The sequence below is a fragment of the Panthera pardus genome, unplaced genomic scaffold, assembly GCF_024362965.1.
Source record: "Panthera pardus isolate Hobbes unplaced genomic scaffold, ASM2436296v1 HiC_scaffold_25, whole genome shotgun sequence".
NCBI lineage: Eukaryota > Metazoa > Chordata > Mammalia > Carnivora > Felidae > Panthera > Panthera pardus.
The window spans coordinates 42,850,354-42,869,240 of record NW_026526821.1 but is presented as its reverse complement, the minus strand read 5'-3'; the positions used below and the strand labels follow the sequence as shown (position 1 = coordinate 42,869,240).

The window sequence follows — 18,887 nt, the reverse complement described above, 5'->3', positions numbered from 1 at the left end:
AAGATGATTTTGTGTTATATACGTATATCAATGAAAAGAAAGGCTGAAGGGAACACGCACCCCACCCCCACTTCATTTTCATGGCACTCTTGAGCTCTTAGGCCTTGAACGTCACCGTGGTTATTTTTAATCTCCCGAGCCTCACTCATGAGGTAAGAAGTTCTACAATGAAGGTGCTCATAGCAACCAGCTCGCCCACATCCCACGTTCCCCTCATTAAGGTATCACTCTAAATGCTTTGACTGGCGATGAAAATATTGTGACTAGCAAGTGAAAATATTGTGACAAGCCAGAGAATTTGGGGTTGCTATGGAAACCTTCCCCGTTCGTTGTCCTCAGTGAGGGGGGCTTAGCTGAAGGTGCTGCCACGGGCCGGCCTGTTTCCCTTTATTTCATTCATTTGGGGCCCGGCCGTTCGGCCGCGGGGCAGCTCTGGGCCTCGGCATAAGTCATTCCCCGGGGCATTTCAGGCGGGGTTGCTGCCAGATGGGGCGTCTCAGTTCACCCTTTCCTGCATTCGAGGCCACTCGAGAGCCTGCCTTGAGTGAGTGTGCGTGTGTCAGGGGGCCTCAGGAGCACCGCAGAAGTCACAGCACAGGTGGCTGTTGGCACCTGACTCTGTGCCTCCCGGGAAGTCACTCGTGGACTGACAAGTGGGCAGGCCCGCTGTGAAAGAACCTAGCCCAGCCTCCCCTCCCCTAAAACCTGCCTCGGGCTTCGTGAAGCCGGAAACAGTGTTTGAACCTGGATGTGTGGAAAGAGCCTCCTTTTCCCTGGGACCACAGAGAAGCAGCGTTAGAGATGCGGGCCTTTGCCATCCTTCTCCAGTGACCGCGGGGTTGTGGCAGTGGGGTCCATGTTTACGAGGAGCCATGGGGCTTGGTCACCGCAGGCGGGTGAACCCACCTGTGCAGGGCTGTGCAGGGCTGTGCAGGGCTAGAACTGGACCAAGCGGTTTGCTGGAAAAAGGGAAGGAAAAGCACCTTTGGGGAAGGTATGCCTTGCTTAATTCTGCTCATTTTGATGATAAAAAGGGGGGCGGTGAGGATGTCTCCCCCAGCCTAGGAAAACAGCCTTTCTTTTACTTAGGGACCTTCCTCCTCTGCTCTCTTCGGGCAGTTGGGACGACTGTGCAGGGACCTGAAGTGTGGGCCGTTTCTCAGCACTCTGAAAGAGCTCAGGGTACCCAGGGCAGGCTCGCATTCAGCCCGTACAGCCCAAGCAGCTGGACAGAGTCCTCGGTCGGCTGTCTGGCCCCTGCTGCTTTGAGGTGTGACCAGCTTGGTTGCTGGGGGCGGAGGGTAAGTTCCTGTTCCTTCTCTCTCCCTGCACAGCGCCCCCAGACTCCGACAGCCCTCTCTACCTCCCTTACAAGACTCTGGTCTCCACGGTCGGAAGCATGGTATTCAACGAGGGTGAGGCCCAGCGGCTCATTGAGATCCTGTCCGAGAAGGCTGGAGTCATCCAGGACACCTGGCATAAGGTAGACCCGCCCTCCCTGCTCTCCCCTTAAGTCCTGGGGCCCTCGCCTCCCTTGAGTGACCCCGTTGGGCTGGCCACATGCACAGAGTTCAGGAAACAGTCTCCACTGGCCTCTCTCAGCAGCACCCCGCCTCCCCTTCCCAGACACAGATTGCATGAATCACCCTGAGTACACTCTGCCTTCTGCCTCAGCCCAGCCACAGCCCAGCCACGGAAACAGGAAGACCGTTACGGGTCAGGGCCGGGCTCTGTGTTGTGTGAGCCAGGGGGGGTGAACACAGGAGCTGGGGCCCGGCTGGCCTGTGGCCAGGGCTCGGGTGCAGAAAAGAAGGTGTAGGGACACGCTGCACAGTGGGGAGCCTGGAAGCCCCTTTCTCTGACGTCCCTCCTGCTGTTGGGGGTCAGTCCAGAGGCCGGCACTCGCCCTCTGCTTCTTGTGGCGAATGAGCTGCCACCAGGAGATGCTGCCTGGCATGTGTTTGTTCCTCATCCAGAGTCAGAACTCTAGGAATTTTGCTGGAGAATTTTGTGGCACCCTAGTGGTTAGTGATGCTGGGGGGTGTCTTGAGAGCCAGGCCAGTGACTCCTGACCTGAGGCCAGCGGGGCTTACTCCCTTCCTGACTCTCGCCAAGGTGTGGCACATCCCACAGTCACAGGAAGCTTTGTGCTCAGTGAGCTTGGGGGAGGGAAGGGTGTCTCTTGGTGTGCGAGTGACTGGAGGTTGGGAGGACCTCTCCAAGGAGACAGGCCCAGACTCACCTCAGGCCACTGTCCCCAGAGTACACCTCGCCTCCCGAGGCATCTTGCAGGCCTCACACAGCAGCTAAGGGGTAGGCCCCAAGCCAGAAACAATGACTAATTGCCCTTCAGTGGGGTAGGAAAAGGCCTTGGCCACCATTGGCCCAAGTTCGTGGGAAGCACCATGCTCCTAAAACCTACTGCAGAGACGCAAAGCTTTTGGTCCAAACAGTTCCTGTATGCAGTGGGCCTAGAGACCTGGCCGACTGAGTGGCTGAGGCAGGGGTGCCCGTCCCCAGAAGTGCGTGGAGTCGGGCTAGAACCCGCTCACCCAGAAGCCCCATCCCACAGGACTGGGCCCCTGCTCTGGTCGTGGGTCAGGGTCTGACTGCTGGGGTGGGAGGGCACACCAGCTATCTGCACACCCCCTCTGTTAACGCTGCTCTGTGGGCACTTCCAGGCCACTCAGAAGGGCGACCCTGTGGCAATTCTGAAACGCCAGCTGGAAGAGAAGGAAAAGCTGCTGGCCACAGAGCAGGAAGACGCAGCTGCCGCCAAGAGCAAACTGAGGGAGCTCAATAAGGTACGGCTGAGCGCACACCCTGTCCTGAGCACCCCCAGCGGTGGCCAGTGCTGTCCCCAGATCGCAGGCTGGCCTTCCCACCTGGACTCCTTGCACGCGCCTGCTGGCTTGGGACTGCCTCTCACACCAGGGATTCTGTGTCCACGGGAAGGCCTTCTGCTGTCTGAGAGCCTGACAACCTGGGGCTGGCTCACCTGTCATGGCCCTGGGTGGCTGTGCGGGGTGGCAGCTCCCCTCCATGATGAAGAACACGTGCGCATGGACGTTAAGTAGAGGGTTAGGCCTGTCATTCTCTGATGGGGATGGGCCAAAACCTCATCACCGGTCCCACAGTGACAGGCCATCTTTTTAGGGTATTCACCCTGAAAGCGCAAGGGGCCACCCCCGCCAGAACTCGCTGAGCTTTGTCCCTTGCCTCTCTCCTGAGGAGTAAGTCCTGGTGCCGCGGTCCCACGAGGCCAGTTGCACTCAGTTTGAAAGCTGTCTCTTTCCAGCAGAATTCTGTGGCTTGCTCTTGCCCTCTTGCTGCTTACTTCCCCCTTCTGTCCGGGCAGCGGGCCCAGGGAGATGGCCTGGGACTGGGGATGTCCCATGTGGTCTGGGCCACAGCCCTTCCTCAGGGCACCTCCACCTGCTCATTCGAGAATAGTCAGAAACGAGGCAGCCTGAGTTTCTGACCTCAGTTGGAGAGACACAGCCCTGAGCCAAACAGTGAAGTTCATTTGGTGGAGATGGCAAGAGCAGATGAGCTTTTTGGGTGGTAACTCTTGGTTAATGGTCCACCCAGGAGAAGGACCTTCCCTAGTGCTCAGTAGCCTTCTGCCCGCTGGGCCTCATCACCTCTGTCAAGATTGTCCACGTGCAGCCTTCACGTGAGCCCGTCTTGAGTTGTTGGTGAAATGCAGGCTGGCTGGAGCCGCTCGCCCTGCCCCCAGGAGCTGGACACGCAGCCTCTTTCTGCCTCGGCCAATGGTGCACCATGGCCGTGAGCATTTGCACCACAGAATAGGGCCAGCGCCGTGAATCAGTGCCCTCCCACCCCCAGGAGCCAGCAGGCCAGCACTGGTCAAATCTGTGGTTTCGGGGAGCCATCCTTCTGTACCTTCTTTCTGGACAAACTGAGAAATCCCTGTGACATTTGTCTGCCCCAGAATTAAGGTCAGGGGAGAGGAAATGGAGCAAATGTCCCCACGGCTGGTTGGCCGTGTGGTTGTCTGGCTAGTTCCGTGCCTGCCCCCTTGACTTTAGGGTGGGCTGGAGGTGTGAGGAGTGAGGAGGTACAACCTTTGCCAGTCCCAGTGGCCTGTTTCTTCCCCATGCCCAGGGTCTCTGGCTACTGTGGGCAGGGCAGCAGGTGCAAGCAGGGAGTACATCCTGCAGGAGGCCCCTTAATGCGGCCCTCATGCTGGACACTTACTGCTCACCCTAGTGGTGGCCGCTTGACACAGCCCTTGGTGTTCGTTACCCATCTTGCTCCGAGGTGTCCAGCCAGGCCCCCGCTCCTCTGACCGCACCCTCCCTGCACCCTCCTGGGCTCCCAAGTGCTAACACGGTCCTATGAGGTCCCTCTTTAAGCTCTGCCAGTGGGTCTTAATCTTCAGACCCAAGCCCACACCCCTGCGGTCCTGCCCCATGTGCTCCCCTGACATGCCGACCCTTTGTTGCCACCCCTGGGCTTCTCCTCCTGCTCTTCCCTTATCCTCAAATGCCTTTCACTGCATGGCTGGCTGGAGATTTTCCCCTTATCTTTGAAGACTCCTTTGACCTCCCTCCCTCCCTCCTGTGAGAAGCCTTCCAGAACGCCCATTTTCCTCTCCCAATGCCATGGTTGTCATCACCAAAGCAATTACCTATCATTGTATTGTCCCCTGTGATTCTGGCCACCTTGCTTGACTTAACCTAGCAGGCTGCCTGTTAGCGAATGGCCACCAAGGCCCAAGGCCAGCACACAGCTAAGAGGAAGCCTTCCCGGCCTTGGACACCATCATATCTTCCCCAGGGCTCAGTGAGCTCAGCTTTAAAATGGGGGTCATGATCCCCATCTTACTGACAGAATTGAGTGAGGCGCCTGCTTGCCTCAGAGTGGGAGCACAGTGTTGGCCACCTCTCCCGGTTCCGGTGGATGATCAGTGAAGTGTCCTTTAGCGTGGACCTTGGGCTCCTGTGGGCTCTCACCCTGGGCAGAGCCAGGAAGAGGATTGTGTGAACAGTGAGGCCAGGGGTCCCAGGTGGGCTCAGGGAAGGCCGGGCACACAGGCAGCGTTGGCACCCAGCGGCCACCCCGTCAGCCTAGCTCCTCCTTTAGCTTCTGATTTGCTTCTGTCCCAGCCCAGGGATGGACGTGCGGGGGGCACTCTGGCCCTTCGGGGTGGGTCTCCCTGGCATCCCTGGCCTGGAGAAGGAGAGCATTTCCCACTTCTCTGATCTCCTGCCCAGGACCGGGATGGCACAGGGCCTGGAATCTTGGGAGACGCTTGCACCGTGGTCCCCCAGGCCAGCTGGGCCCACACCAGGCTCTTCCAGCTCAGCTGAAGGCCCACTGGACAGGGAGCATCCTCACCCCAGGGGCTTGTTTGCATCACCCTTTCTCGAATAGTCACTCTCTGCTCCCCTGTGGCTTCCATCCATTGCCATTCTTCCAAGAATGACACAGACCCCAGCCAGCCCCTCTCCCCTGACCAGCCCGTCCCACCCTGTGCTCTGCCCATGCCTGAGGCCCTAGGTCCCCAGGCCCAGCATCCTGTGTTCATCATGGGCATCTGACACTGACCAGAGCAGATGTTCCCTGGGCTGCGGAGGAGGACTGATCAGGTGCACGTGGAGACCTGGGCCCTCCGTGTGGCTCAGCCATCAAGGCTCACTGCTGCTTCCATCCTGACACGAAGCACTCAAGTAGAAGTGGGCCTTCCAGGACCTGGATGTCAGGGACCCAGCCAAGCCAGGGTGTCGTAGCCCCAGCAGGGCCGAGCCAATAGTCCTGGAGAGCACAAGACAGTGTGTCCTGTTTACATAGCTCCTTCCTGTGTCCTCTGCCTTCACATGGCCAAGGTCTGACATCCACTCCTACTGGTCAGGTCAGCAGGGTTTTCCAGGGATCAGATCCCTCGTTGCCTCCTGTGGGTTCTCTGCTGTGGCTGGCTTGGTCTGTCCGGGAACTCAGGGGGAGGGGGTCTCAAGCCCCCAGCCCCAGGCGATGTCTGGGCTGTGATGACCTTGGGCCCGTCTGACAAGTTCCTGCCCTGGCCTGACTGCCTCTGTGCCCTCTGCTGTGTCCTAGGAGCTGGCAGCAGAAAAGGCTAAGGCAGCAGCCGGGGAGGCCAAGGTGAAGAAGCAGCTTGTGGCCCGGGAGCAGGAGATCACAGCCGTGCAGGCGCGCATGCAGGCCAGCTACCGGGAGCACGTCAAGGAAGTGCAGCAGCTACAGGGCAAGGTGGGCAGTGGCTCTGGGGTGCGGCCGGGGGCCCCAGGTGGCACATGGCTCCCCACAGGGTGGGGGAGCTGGCTTCAGAATCGGGTTGGTTTGGGAGGGAGGGGCCGTTTCACGTGGCCAGCCCACCACGCGTGTGTGAACGTCAGCAGCCAGGAAGATATAAAATAGATTTTAAACAACGCTTTTTGAAAACAGCCTGGTCCCAAGTGGCCGGTGCCATGTCCCGTCTCCTCCGTTCCCGTGGGTCAAGTTCGCAGCCTCCATGTGACTCCCCAGTCATGCTGGCTCTGCCCTCTCTGCTCGTGCTTGGGAGGACGCCATAAAACAAGAGACACGAGCTGCCCGAGGGAGCAGCCTGGCCTGCCTGCAGGGCCAGAGCCCCGTGCCTTCTCCCCGGCCCTGCGCTCTGTTCATGGTTGGCCATGGCCACCTCCCTGCTGCTTGGCTCAGGATGTGCCACGGGAGGTCAGAGAGCAGGAAACAGGCTTCCTCGGGGTAATTGTAGGCTGTGGCTATGTGCTTGGTGTCATGGCGGTTAACACAGCGCCTGGAGTCTACAGACCGTAAGGCAGAGGGAAGGGAGGGGGCGCATGCAGGGGGTCACCCTGCCTCTGGTGCATTAGTTTGTGGGCTGGGGCCTCGCTGACCTTGCTCCCCACCAAAGCCGGCTCTCTGTGAGGCCAAGAGGCACTCTGATGCCCCTTCGCTGACTTTGCAGATCCGGACTCTTCAGGAGCAACTGGAGAATGGCCCCAACACACAGCTGGCCCGTCTGCAGCAAGAAAACTCCATCCTGAGGGATGCCTTGAACCAGGCCACGAGCCAGGTGGAGAGCAAGTAAGCTCAGCGCCCCCGTTCAGACACCGTGAGGGCGCTCTCCTGGAGGCTCTGGAGCTGGGGAGGGTGTCCGAGCCTCAAGGCTTTGCAGGTAGATTCTAGTTTCTTGCTGGATGTGGGGCTGGCATGACAGCCTGGCATGGGCCCCACACGTGAGTGAGCACGGGGAGCTGGCTGTGCACTTGGCAACCCTCCCCGTTCAGGGCTCTGGCCTGAGACTCCATCCCCCTGTCTGGCTGTGAGTGGCCAACCCTTCCAGTGCATGGCCGGCATCCTCACACGTGGTCAAGGCGCCAGGGAGAGCCAGCAAACCCCGGTCTGGTCTGTCCGTGCCCAGTGTCCACGTAGTTGGGTGCCTCTCAGGTCCTGGCTGGTGCTGGCATCTTGCCTTCCCGGGGGAACACGTACTTTTCCACGTCTGTCTTCACAGGATCTCGATGTAGGGTCTTTAAACACTTCTCATGGTGGCCCAGAATTTTGGGGGTTAGCGGATTGTCCATGATCAGAGTTTGATGGTGGTGTGGGGACCCACCGTGGTCCTGAGCCCCTGGATTCTCCACCGGGAGACGAGATCTCCTGTGCTGGAAGGGACATTTGCAGTAGTAAGTCCTGCCTCACGGCACTCGGCCCGGCCTGCTCAGGGGGGCTCTTGCTCTCAGCATCACCCATCAGGAGTTCCAAGGGCTAGTGAGTCCAATAGGGGGCTGACCTTGGAGGGCAGCAGTGACCTCACCCTGTGAAGGGCAGCGTGGCTTTCTTCTGACTTCCTGATTTGAGCATTACGGTCTCAACTGGCTGGCCCAGAGGAAGCCCCACTACGTTTTCTCTTGATTCACATTTCCTTGCCCTCTCTTGGCCTGAAACATCCAGAAGGGACTTTCCGAGGTTCTGCGTTATCCCCAGAGCATCCCCTCTTGCCTGGAGAACCGACAAAGGTAGAGGGCGCTAGTTCCCTCTGTCCCTTAGCTGCAAGTCAAGTGGGGAGAAGGTTGGCCCAGGAGCCGGACCGGGGAGGGGAGTCTGTGCCCATGCGTCTGGTCTTGCCGGTGGCCCCCCAGGGCAGTGTGAGCTAATGGCCACCTTCCCCAGGCTGGTGCCTTCTGTGCAGAGGCCTCCTCTGGGTGTGCGTGTGCACACATCTTCATGTCTGCCCTGGCCTGTCAGCAGGCTGGAGGTTGGTGGCTGTGGTTTCCTCAGCAGCTACAAGCAGAAGGTAACAGTGGAGCTCTGGTTTCTCCACTCATGTAGAATCCACTGCGGCCTCTGTCCCGGGGAAAGTCATAAAGCTACAGACCTGTCACCCTGAGGCGGTGGCCACCGACTCCCTTTGTGGAAGTTCTGCTCTGCGTGGGGTGGGTGTCCCGGGGCCCTGCCCAGAGCTCCAGAGCAGTCCCAGGGGGCCACCCACTCAGCTTCCCGTCACTATCCCAGGGCACTGGAATCTAGCCTTTGCTGTAAGCCCTCCGGTCTTGAATCTTGGCCTTAGCGTGAGCTGAGAGAGAGCCTTTGGGACAGCCACGTTGGTGCAGGTGGGAAAAGCCAAGTGCAGAGAGGTGGGACCCACCTGGCCCTCAGCCAGCAGAGTGCAGCTGGTCCTAGCCAGGTTTCTGGCCTCCACGTGGTGTGACACCACTGTGCAGGGTTGTGGGCGGTCTTGTCTGTCCCCTTTGTCTCGCCGAGTACTGTCTCCTGGCTGGACGGTCGGTCCTGCCTCAGAAAGATGTCTTCTGAGCTGATGAGGCTGGTGGGCCGATCACCTGCTCGCACTGGGGAAAGCGGGTCTTGAGCTGCCTTTCTTTTCCTTTCAATCGAGTCTCCTTCCTTCACTTCTGTGCTTGTCGCCGGTCCTGAGATCCAGCTTTTGTGCAGTGTTCAACAGTCTGTTTTGTAAAGTGCCTCAACCTCCCATCTCTGGTGGCCCCCAGGCGTGGCCATGGTCCAGTCTGCCAGGGAAGTGGGGCGCATGGACTCCAGCCCTGCAGGGGTGTCGAGGCCAGTCAGCCTGCATCTGGGGCCTGTCTGGTCCTAGATCAGCAATGAGGAGAAGAGTGTCTTGCCTTTTCTCTGACTTTCTCTGACTTTCTGGGCGGGGTTCCTGTGGGATACTGTAGGGCACATTTTGCTCTTCGCTCTGTATGGTCCATACGCGGCGCTGGCAAAAGAACGTCTTCACCAACACACATCAAAGCCCATAGGACCGACAATATGAGAGGCTTTGGTAGTGGCTCTGGGATGTGGGTGACCACTTGTAAAAGAGCACGTGCCCCAAAGAAAGGCTCGCCTGCCAGGCCCTGTCACCCAGGGGGAGCTCTCGGGGCTGGCGAGAGCTCACCCAGTCAGTCCCTCTTCTGTCCATCAGTTGGGGCTGGTGACTGTCTTGCAGGCAGAACGCGGAGCTGGCCAAGCTCCGGCAGGAGCTCAGCAAGGTCAGCAAGGAGTTGGTGGAGAAGTCAGAGGCCGCACGGCAGGAAGAACAGCAGCGGAAGGCTCTGGAGACCAAGGCGGCCGCCTTTGAGAAACAGGTCCTACAGCTGCAGGTGAGCCATGGTGGCAGCCGCTTCAGCGCCCGAGTCTGCTCTGCCCTCCCCCCCGCAAGCCTATTTGCGTAGCAGGGACAGGCCAGAGCTTGCCTGGCCACATCGGGTCATCCCTTCCCCGTGATCGTGATGGCCGGAACCCTCGGCCCGGGCCTCATTAGTAACAGTGATCGCTAGTGGTGTGGAGCGGGTGCACTCAGTGTGGTCAGCATTGTCCTGAGTGCTCTGTAAGCATTGACCCCGCCAACCCTCGTCGGGACCCTAGGAGGTAGGTGCCATTGTTATCTGTCGTCACCCGTTACAAGATCTGAGGCACCAAGAAGTAACTGGTCCCAAGTTCACACAGAAGTGGGATTTGAACCCCTAGGTCTGGCCCCAGAGCTGTTTCTCCTTCCACGTTTGCCACCACCGGTGGTCCTGCAGCCTCGGACTTCAAGGCTGGGCTGGTATGCTTCCTTCTCAGCCTCCGGCTGTGGCCTGAGAGCTGTCATTTTCCCCGGAGAGTGGCTGTTCTCCTTCAGAGGAGGAAGATTGTCCCCATCCCAAAGTGCACTGGGCAACATCCAGTGTGGCCTCAGCCTAGGGGCTTTGCTCCCTGTTGCCCTGAAGGCTTCTGGATGCCCCAGTCAGCCCGTTTGGGGACCACATGTGGGGAGCCTTGCTCTCATGTCTGCTGTGTATTTAACTTACCTGCGGGAGGAAGTCCTGGTGGTCGGAGGGCCCTGGGCCCTTCTGCGGCTCAGCCATTGAAGTTAGGCTGAAGCACGAGTCTTGTGGAAGGTACTAAAATGACAGACGTGAAATTGTAAGACCAGTGTTTGGGTGTATACGAGGGACCAAAAAGGAACACGGACAGGTAAACACAGTGTGGATTATTGGGGCAGCATCAAGATGGATGATTTGGTGTTTGCTATTTTTACCTAAAGCAGGCCCACCCACACCAGTGAGATCAGATGCTCACTGGGGTGGGCCTAGCCGTGATCATGTGTTGAAGGTTTCGGGATAGTTCCTGTGCTTCGGGGGCTGGAACCTCCCCTCTGGCACCCAGCTCGTCACCGTTATGTGTGCCACTTCTAAGGGGTCAAAGCCTGGGGCTGGCCCTCACCAGTAAGCCCCAGACTCGGAGCGTCTCTTGCCCTCTCAGGCTTCAGGCTGTCGTCCCCTGCCTGGGGCCGCAGAGAGTCCCCTCTTTCCTCTCTGACACCAGAGATTCTGGGAGTGGATGACTGCAGGTGGTGAAGGAGGCAGGGGTGTGTGGCTGCCTCCTCTGTTGTCCCATTGCTGACAGTGAAGCCCCCGGTGTCCGCTGGGGATTTTGGAGCCTTTTTCCCCATCTGAAAAAGGGTGTGACAGTAGTACCTGTCCCATGGGCTGGCTGGGGGTTCACCACGCTGATGCACACATAGAATGCCTACAGTAGTCCTTTGCTCAGAACAAGAACTCAACAGATGCGAACCTTAGAGGGGCCAACTCAGGAGGTCCCCAGGTTTTTCTGGAGGGTTAGGTTGCGGGAAGCAACTCTCTGTGTCACACTGAAGTCAAAACGGGGCTTTTCCCTTTCTGTGACTGCGCTTCATCACCTGGGACCCCTTACCGAGAACTCACCGTTGAGGGGCCAGGGTGGCCATGGCCTCCTGGCTTTTTCCAGTGGGTAAACTGACTTTAGAAATCCAGGAGCATTTTTTTTTTCAAATTTTTTTTAATGTTTATTTTTGACACAGAGGGAGACAGAGCATGAGCGGGGGAGGGGCAGAGAGAGAGGGGAGACACAGAATCCGAAGCAGACTCCAACTCACAGACCGCGAGATCATGACCTGAGCCGAAGTCGGACGTTCAACCGACTGAGCCACTCAGGTGCCCTGAAATGCAGGACCATTTTTTTTTAAGTTTATTTATTTATTTTGAGAGAGGAGAGAGGGGCAGAGAGAGAGAGAGAATGATTCCCAAAAAGGCTCTGCACCGTCAACACAGAGCATAGCTCTGGGCTAAGCTCACGAACTGTGAGATGGTGACCGGAGCTGAAATTGAGTCAGATGCTTAACCGACAGAGCCTCCCAGGCGCCCCTGCAGGAGCATTTGATAAAGGCTGTTGGGGTAGGTTGGCAGGATGGAGAGAGCTCTCTGTCGTCTGCGACGTCAGAGCCAGCTGAGGGGCCAGCCTCCCTCTGGCATCTTCATGGCCCCCTTCCCTGTGCCCGGTCCCCAGGTGTCTCACAAGGAGAGTGAGGAGGCTCTGCAGAAGCGCCTGGATGAGGTCAGCCGGGAACTGTGCCGCTCACAGACCAGCCACGCCAGCCTGCGGGCGGACGCCGAGAAGGCCCAGGAGCAGCAGCAGCAGATGGCCGGTAAGGGTGGCCTGTTGGCTCCCAGCGGGCCTGAGGGTCTGTGCCAGATGTGGGGCCACACACCACCCTGGCCCCACTGCCGAGCCGGAGCCCATAAGATGACCAGCCCTGCTGGCGAGTGAGGGCAGCATGGGATCCCTGACTCTGCCCCTCAGGTGGTCGTGAGGTGGCGGTCTCGGCAGGAGGCGGGCAGAGCCAGCAAGGACTAGGTGTCAGGGCGGAGCTTGAGAGCGGGGCTGGGGAGTCGGGGGTGTGGAAGGTGCCACCGCCTGGAGCCTGCCTTGCCATGGGGCCCCCTCTGGAGCATCGGCTGTGAGTGAGAGCCACAGCAACCCTGAGGCCTTTGTCGACCTTCTCAGCGGACTCCTTCTGGACCTGTCCTGGCTCACTCAGCCCAAAAGCTAGGTTTGGAAGGTGGGGCCTATGGTCCCCCTAGGCCTACATACAGGTAACCTTCATAATCAGAAGAATGTGGCTAAGTGAGGGTGCTGAGGGCCCCTGGAGAAATAGGGCAGACGAGGCCAGTGACCACTCCATAATCACTTGCTCACAAGTATTTCCTAAGCGACTGCCATAGGCACCCAGAGCTCGGCCAGGAGTAAAGCAGTGGCAGCAGGGCCACATTCTAGCAGGAGAGACAGTAGTCAGGTGCGGGGCCATGCATCAACCAGCCCTGTGCTCTACAGCCTTCAAACAGCCAGCATGACCTAACGCAGTGTTAGTATTCTGTTTCTCTGAAGAGGCAGCTAGTAAATAGTTTTGGCCTTGTGGGCCAGACACAGGGTCTGTCACAGCTGCTCAGCTCTGCTGTCATAATGCAAAAGCAGCCCTAGACGGCGTATAAACAGACAGACCTGGCTGTGTTCCAATGAAGCTTTACTTACAAAACAGGCAGTGGGCCAGAGATGGCCCTTGGGCCTCGTTTGCTGACCTCACTCTAATGGGCTAGGTGTGGCTTTAGATTGGGTGGTCAGGGAGGCCTCTCTGAGGCAGAGGGAATGTTCAAGCCAAGTCTGGATGACAGGAAGGGGCTGGTTTCACAAAGACCGGGAAGAGGCAGAAACGGCCAGCACAGGGCCCCCGAGAATGGGGATGAACTTGAACTTGGCCCGTACAAGAAACAGAGGCATAAGATCAACAAGTGTGACTGGAACAAGAAGGCAGTCGGCCAGTGTAGGGCCCCAGGTGGCCCTCCCTGTGAGGTGTAGCGTGCTGGGAGCACTCAGGGCATCTGGGACGGGGGTGGCATGAGCCCCTTGTACTTGTGGATGCTCCGGTGCTGAGTGGAGACTGGACCAGAGGAGCAGGATTGGCCCAGGGGAGCAGGCGTGAAGCTCTTGCAGTCATTCCGGCCAAAAGCAACAGGCTGGGCCCAGGTGGCTCCAGGGTGCTGGTGGGCCGGGGAGGGATTTGGCAGACAACGGATGTGGAACCCACAGGCCTCGCTGGCCGGTGAGAAGTGGGGACACGGAGGAGCAGAGCAGCCAGATGAGGAGACCAGGCTGGTCGGCGGGAGTGCTGGGTTCGAGTTGCCTAAGCAGAGCTCAGCTGATATGAGCCAGTGTCCCAGAGAACAAAAGTTCAGCAGCTACAGCTGGAATCCATTTCAGAGCGGCATCATTTTCCCATGAGTGATCTCAGGGCATTTCGTTCCACCCCAGTGTGCGCTGGGGAGCAAAAGCCAGAGTGACTTTGTCCCTCAGCCGCTAAGATGCCCGGTGGTCACAAGTGTGTCTTACGGGCCTGGGTGCACGCAGAAGGCAGTGAGGGTGGCTGTGCCGGCGTTTCCCACCCCCACCCACCCTTGCACGCTTCTCCTCAGAGCTGCACAGCAAACTGCAGTCCTCCGAGGCGGAGATGAAGAGCAAGTGTGAGGAGCTGAGTGGTCTCCACGGGCAGCTCAAGGAGGCCAGGGCCGAGAACTCGCAGCTCACCGAGAGAATCCGGTCCATCGAGGCCCTGCTGGAGGCGGGCCAGGCCCGAGACACCCAGGACGCCCAGGTCAGCCTTCGGGAGGGGAGGGAGAAGGCTGCCGAGTCCCACCCTGCCAAGCAGAGAGGGCCGACCGTGGATGGGCCCCATCCTGACTAGTCGCCGCACGAGGCCAGTCTCATGGTGACCGCGGCGCTTTCTGTCTCTCGTTCCAGGCCAGCCAAGTGGAGCAGCAGGCCCAGTAAGTGGAAGCGGAGGCCCGCAGCCTTAGCGTGGGGTGGCCAGGACCCCAGGAGCCAGGGCTTCCAGCAGGGTGCACAGATTCCCTGGGGAAGAGCCCCTTCAGAGGCCCTTGCCTTTCCCTGCTCCCTCCGGTGGCTCTGAGGACAGGGAACAGGCCTGGCCAGAAAATAAGGCCTCCCTGCAAAGAGCTCCTTGCCTCCTCTTGAGGAACAAGGCTCAACTGTGTGGAGACTGGCAGGTGCTCGGTGGGGGCTTCTGGACCTTCTGCCCCCTCCTGTCCGTCCATCCATCTGTGACTCAGCTGGTCGGAGGGTCTCCATGTCTACAAGGCGAGGGTTTTTTAGGGACTGAGATCATAAATCAGGTAGCAGCCGTGATTACACACCCATCTAGAGAACCCAGGAGGTCTCCAGCTTTTTGCACAGATCTGCGATGTCTGTGCAGTTGAGAGCTGACCCAAGTCACAGGATTGCCCGCAAGGCAACTTCACTGCTGGCAGACCTTGTTCGCTTTCGGTATTGGTGACCCAGCACGAGGCTGTGCTAGGGGACTGTTTATTTGCTGTTGCAAAGGCTGGAGCCAATACTTGGGTGGAGTGGCTTGAGTTAGGGGACTTAGAGTCCTTGGGACCATCACTTCTGGAGCATGCGTCCCTGAACAGATGTCCACAGTCTTGGGAGAGGGTCCTGGCTGCTGTGGCCAGAGCTCCACAGGATAGTCACGGGGGGTGAGGCATGAAGGGTGTCCTCTGTCCCTATGCAGACAATAAGACATGTCCCAGACCATCAGCTGACATGGTTCCCTTGTTCTGGCTGCTGCCACCAGTGAGTCACCTCCCCTGCGCCTCCTCGGGCCGTGGTCCATGTTTCTTAGCCTCAGGCTTAGCGGTTTGAGAGCTGAGGAAGGAAGCCAGAGGGCCCAAAATGCCTTGCAGGAGACGCAGGACCAAACTCTCCATGTTCCTTTCCCACTGTGCTACTTTGCAGAAAGTTCACGTGAGTTTTGTTTCTCTTGGAATTTATTGGAGTAGAGAAGTTGTGTTTGATGAGGGTTTTTTTTGCTTTTGTGTTTTAAGATCACATTCTTGGATCACAGAGCAAATTATTGAGGCATCAAAGTTACACCGCAAATAATGGTTCATTCTAATTTTTTGCATTGTGCAGATGTGTTTGACAGAAATCGGTTTTTTAAATTTCCTTCTGAATTTATCTGGAAGTTGTGTCTAAGTCTGGCCATCCTGTTCTGGGTGGAGATGAGTGATCTGACCCAGATGTTCTGGAACCCAGGCAGCGGCCGCCAGGGGGCTGATTGTCAGTGTGTCCTTGCCATCTGCCTGCCTGGGTTTGCTCATGTGGTGGTTTGCTGGAGGCAGGCTCTTGCACGAAGGGGGGGGGGGGGGTGGGGGGTGGTGCTTGAGGGAATTGCTGCGAGGGGTCCCAGTACAGCTTTAAGGGTGAGGTCAAGGTTCCTTGGGCCTGAAACCACCCCCCAAGAAGTCAACAACTGACTTCAAGGCCTTGACCAAAACTGTTTTGAGAGTAACCAGGTGAGGCGTTGCCACGGTGGGAACCTATTTCCTGGTAGGGTGGTTGGGGCAACTAGCGGCCCACGCTCACAATTGTTTTGTTCAGTCCTAAGGTGCGTGAGAATGGTGTTTTGCAAAAACGTTGTTGACCGCGGCCCATGAAAAGAAATGCAGATGTGTATGTCCTCATCTGGCTGGCAGTGGCCAGGGCCCCACCCGCCTCCCCCAGACTGCTGGCAGCCCCCTCTGGTGGGCACACCCATGGGTGGGGGACCTCTTTCCAAGCTCATCACTTCTGGACTTCAGATTTCACCTGTTCCTGCTGTTCCTGGGGTCTTCGCTGCCCTAAAGTTTAATGCAGAACCCAACATGTTAAAGCCCCTGTTTGAAGCCTGTGACTCAGAACAGCTAGTCCATCTGTAGCAGCGTCAACCTCTCACTGTCTGGAAGATGAGGGTGGTCAAAGCCCACTAGGCTCTTGAATGTGGAGACGGGACTGACATCTCGCCAACCCCATGGCATCTGGGGCGTCACCCGGAGCTGATTCCCCAGAGCCTGGGCGCAGGCCTGAGGGAGGAGCCTTTGGGTCTCAGCAGAGTTAGGTTCTGGACAAAGGATGGTCCTGCTGTACCCTGCAGAGACTGCTGGCCTATCATGAGCTGCTGAGAGCAGTGGCGTCCAGAGTCTCGATGGGTGTGCAGGCGACAGCACCACCTGAGTCTAGCTCAGTCGACCTCTGAGAAGGCCCAGCCCATGTCTTCGGAGGGCCAGGTGTGGCTGTGGCCATAGGGAAGGGCCAGCTGACATGTTTTGTGGGGACCGAGCAGGACCAGGTTGAATAGAAGCCACATACCGTTCAGTAGAAGAAAAAGCGCCCCCCAAACCCTACTGTCTGGGATACATCCCTGTTCCCGCCACTGTGGCCGCTCTGACCTCTTCAATCCCAGCAGCCAGTGTCACCAGGTGTAATTCTGGTGGCCTTTTGGGTCTGCACCCAGCCCCCTGGGCACTCGGGATGAGTGGAGAGGATGGGGCCGAGGCAGTTCCTTGGGCTCCCCTTGAAAGCTTGTGCTCTGTTGACGTGATTGGGGGCAGTGGGAGGGGACTGACCCATAGCCAAGTGGCTCCGGGTAGGTGTCCAGGCAGCAGAAGGGGCACTCCCGAGGCAGGACCTGGGGTGGCGCGGCCCTTGGAGTGCAGCAATGATGTCACTGTCTCCCTTCAGCCTCAAGGAGCTGGAGTCCCAGGTGCGGTGTCTGGAGAAGGAGGCCACCGAGCTCAAGGAGGCAGTTGAGCAGCAGAAAGTGAAGAACAATGTGAGTGCTGAGAAGCGTGGGTGTGAGGCTGGCCTTGTGGGAATCCCACCCCTAACCACTCAGGAAAGGGTTTGGCTACCCCTTTATGTCCCGTTGTGCTGTTCGTGGCTGGAAGCCTGCCTGCCTTTGGCGGCTTGGGTGAGGCCTCTTTTCCCCTTTGGGTCCGTCATAAGGCCCAGAGCTGACTCCCTTCCCATCGGCTTGGGTCACGTGCCCAAGCATGGAGCCCCCTGCCCCCCCTTACCCCCACCCCATGGTGGGGTCAGAATGTACCAGTTGGTTTGGTCTGGGTCATATGGTCACCTTGGAGTAGGGAGGCAAATGTCATGAGAAGGGGATATGGAAGCCCCTTTCCTCTGCAGGGGGTGCGGAGCCCCCCCTACATCCTCCTTGCTGGGCTGCCCCTCACTGCTCCTCAGGTGGCCCCGGGCTCCCTGGCTCCCCCATCTCCTCTTCCCCCGGGAGCCCCGCCTGGCCCTCCCTGTGCCTGGCGCGGCCAGAGCCAGCTGAGGGGTCGGTGGTGACAGGAGCTGCTTCTCTCTGAGGAGCCAGCCGACCCTGTCTTCTTCTCTCTCCTTCACGCTGGAGCCTCCTCACGGCCTGGTGCCACGGCCGCTCCCTAGTGGTTGGCCCCAGAGGAACCAGGCGACGTGCGCTAAGAGAAAGCACGTTTTGTCCCTTGGCAGTCTCCCCATTGGGGTCCCAAGTGGGGTTGGGGAGGGTTCTCCCTCGCTACTGAGCCCGGCTCAGGCAGCCCGGGTGGGATGTGTGGGCAGCCGACTGTCCCTGGCCGCTGACCTCTCCTGCCTCTGCCCCCAGGACCTCCGAGAGAAGAACTGGAAGGCCATGGAGGCTCTGGCCTCGGCGGAGAGAGCCTGTGAGGAGAAGCTGCGCTCCCTGACCCAGGCCAAGGTCAGAGTCCCACACGCGCAGACTCCCCTGCTGGTCAAGATTCGGTTGGCAGCAACTGTGTGGTTTAGCAAACCACACAAAACACACAAACCGCGTGCAGAGCAGCCTTGGCCTCGGAGCCTCAGAGATCCATGCCAGGGGGCCCCTCAGAGATCCGTGCCAGGGGGCCCCTCGGAGATCCGTGCCAGGGGGCCCCTCGGAGATCTGTGCCAGGGGGCCCCTCAGAGATGCGTGCCAGGGGGCCCCTCAGAGGTGCGTGCCAGGGGGCCCTCAGAGGTGCGTGCCAGGGGGCCCCTCGGAGATCCGTGCCAGGGGCCCCCTCGGAGATGCGTGCCAGGGGGCCCCTCGGAGATCTGTGCCAGGGGGCCCCTCAGAGATGCGTGCCAGGGGGCCCTCAGAGGTGCGTGCCAGGGGGTCCCTCGGAGATCTGTGCCAGGGGGCCCCTTGGAGATGTGTGCCAGGGGGCCCCTCGGAGATGCATGCCAGGGGGCCCCTCAGAGATCCGTGCCTGGGGGCCCCGAGGCCAGCAGACAGTGTGCCCTGTGCCCCTGCATCTTCCCCCTTACCCTCCTCCTCCCTCTCCTTCATTTATCCTTAAGGTGAAGGGGGGAACATACCCCCCGGTGCTTTTTCTCACCTGGGCCTTTTGCCGTTAGGGTGCAGAGAGTGAGCGGCCATGGGGCTATGAGCCCTCGTGGCCTCACTGCCTTTGAGCCCGAGGTTGGCTGTCCTCAAGTTGTTTTTCTCCCCGGCCACTTTCTCGGGGCCCATGAGATCCTGGCCCAGTAAGTCCTGTGGTTGATCTTTACCGTAAGTAGCAGAAGGAAAGTTGTCTTTAGCAGCAAGCTATCTATAGGTCCTGGGCTCTGTGCCACCCAGCTCGGCAGAATGTGGGTGTCTCCATGTTTGGGGCCCCCATGTTGCCTCTGGAGCCCTGGGCCGGGAGCCAGCACTGAGCTCTGTCCTGGGGACGTGGCCTGCAGTGGCAGCCATGGGAGGCCTCACC

The 18,887-nt window shown here is 59.0% G+C and overlaps 1 protein-coding gene across 3 annotated transcripts in view; it reads left to right on the top strand.

Annotated features, from left to right (window-relative positions):
• Positions 1 to 18,887, top strand: part of RRBP1 (ribosome binding protein 1) — a 64,054-nt gene that overhangs the window by 37,223 nt on the left and 7,944 nt on the right. For all 3 annotated transcript variants that reach the window (XM_053890452.1, XM_053890453.1, XM_053890451.1), the window contains 10 exons: positions 1,335 to 1,483; positions 2,682 to 2,804; positions 6,082 to 6,234; positions 6,953 to 7,071; positions 9,455 to 9,608; positions 11,815 to 11,953; positions 13,776 to 13,954; positions 14,101 to 14,126; positions 16,879 to 16,969; positions 17,789 to 17,881. In XM_053890452.1, coding sequence (XP_053746427.1) covers positions 1,335 to 1,483; positions 2,682 to 2,804; positions 6,082 to 6,234; positions 6,953 to 7,071; positions 9,455 to 9,608; positions 11,815 to 11,953; positions 13,776 to 13,954; positions 14,101 to 14,126; positions 16,879 to 16,969; positions 17,789 to 17,881 — 1,226 coding nt within the window. The remainder of the gene's footprint in view (positions 1 to 1,334; positions 1,484 to 2,681; positions 2,805 to 6,081; positions 6,235 to 6,952; positions 7,072 to 9,454; positions 9,609 to 11,814; positions 11,954 to 13,775; positions 13,955 to 14,100; positions 14,127 to 16,878; positions 16,970 to 17,788; positions 17,882 to 18,887) is intronic.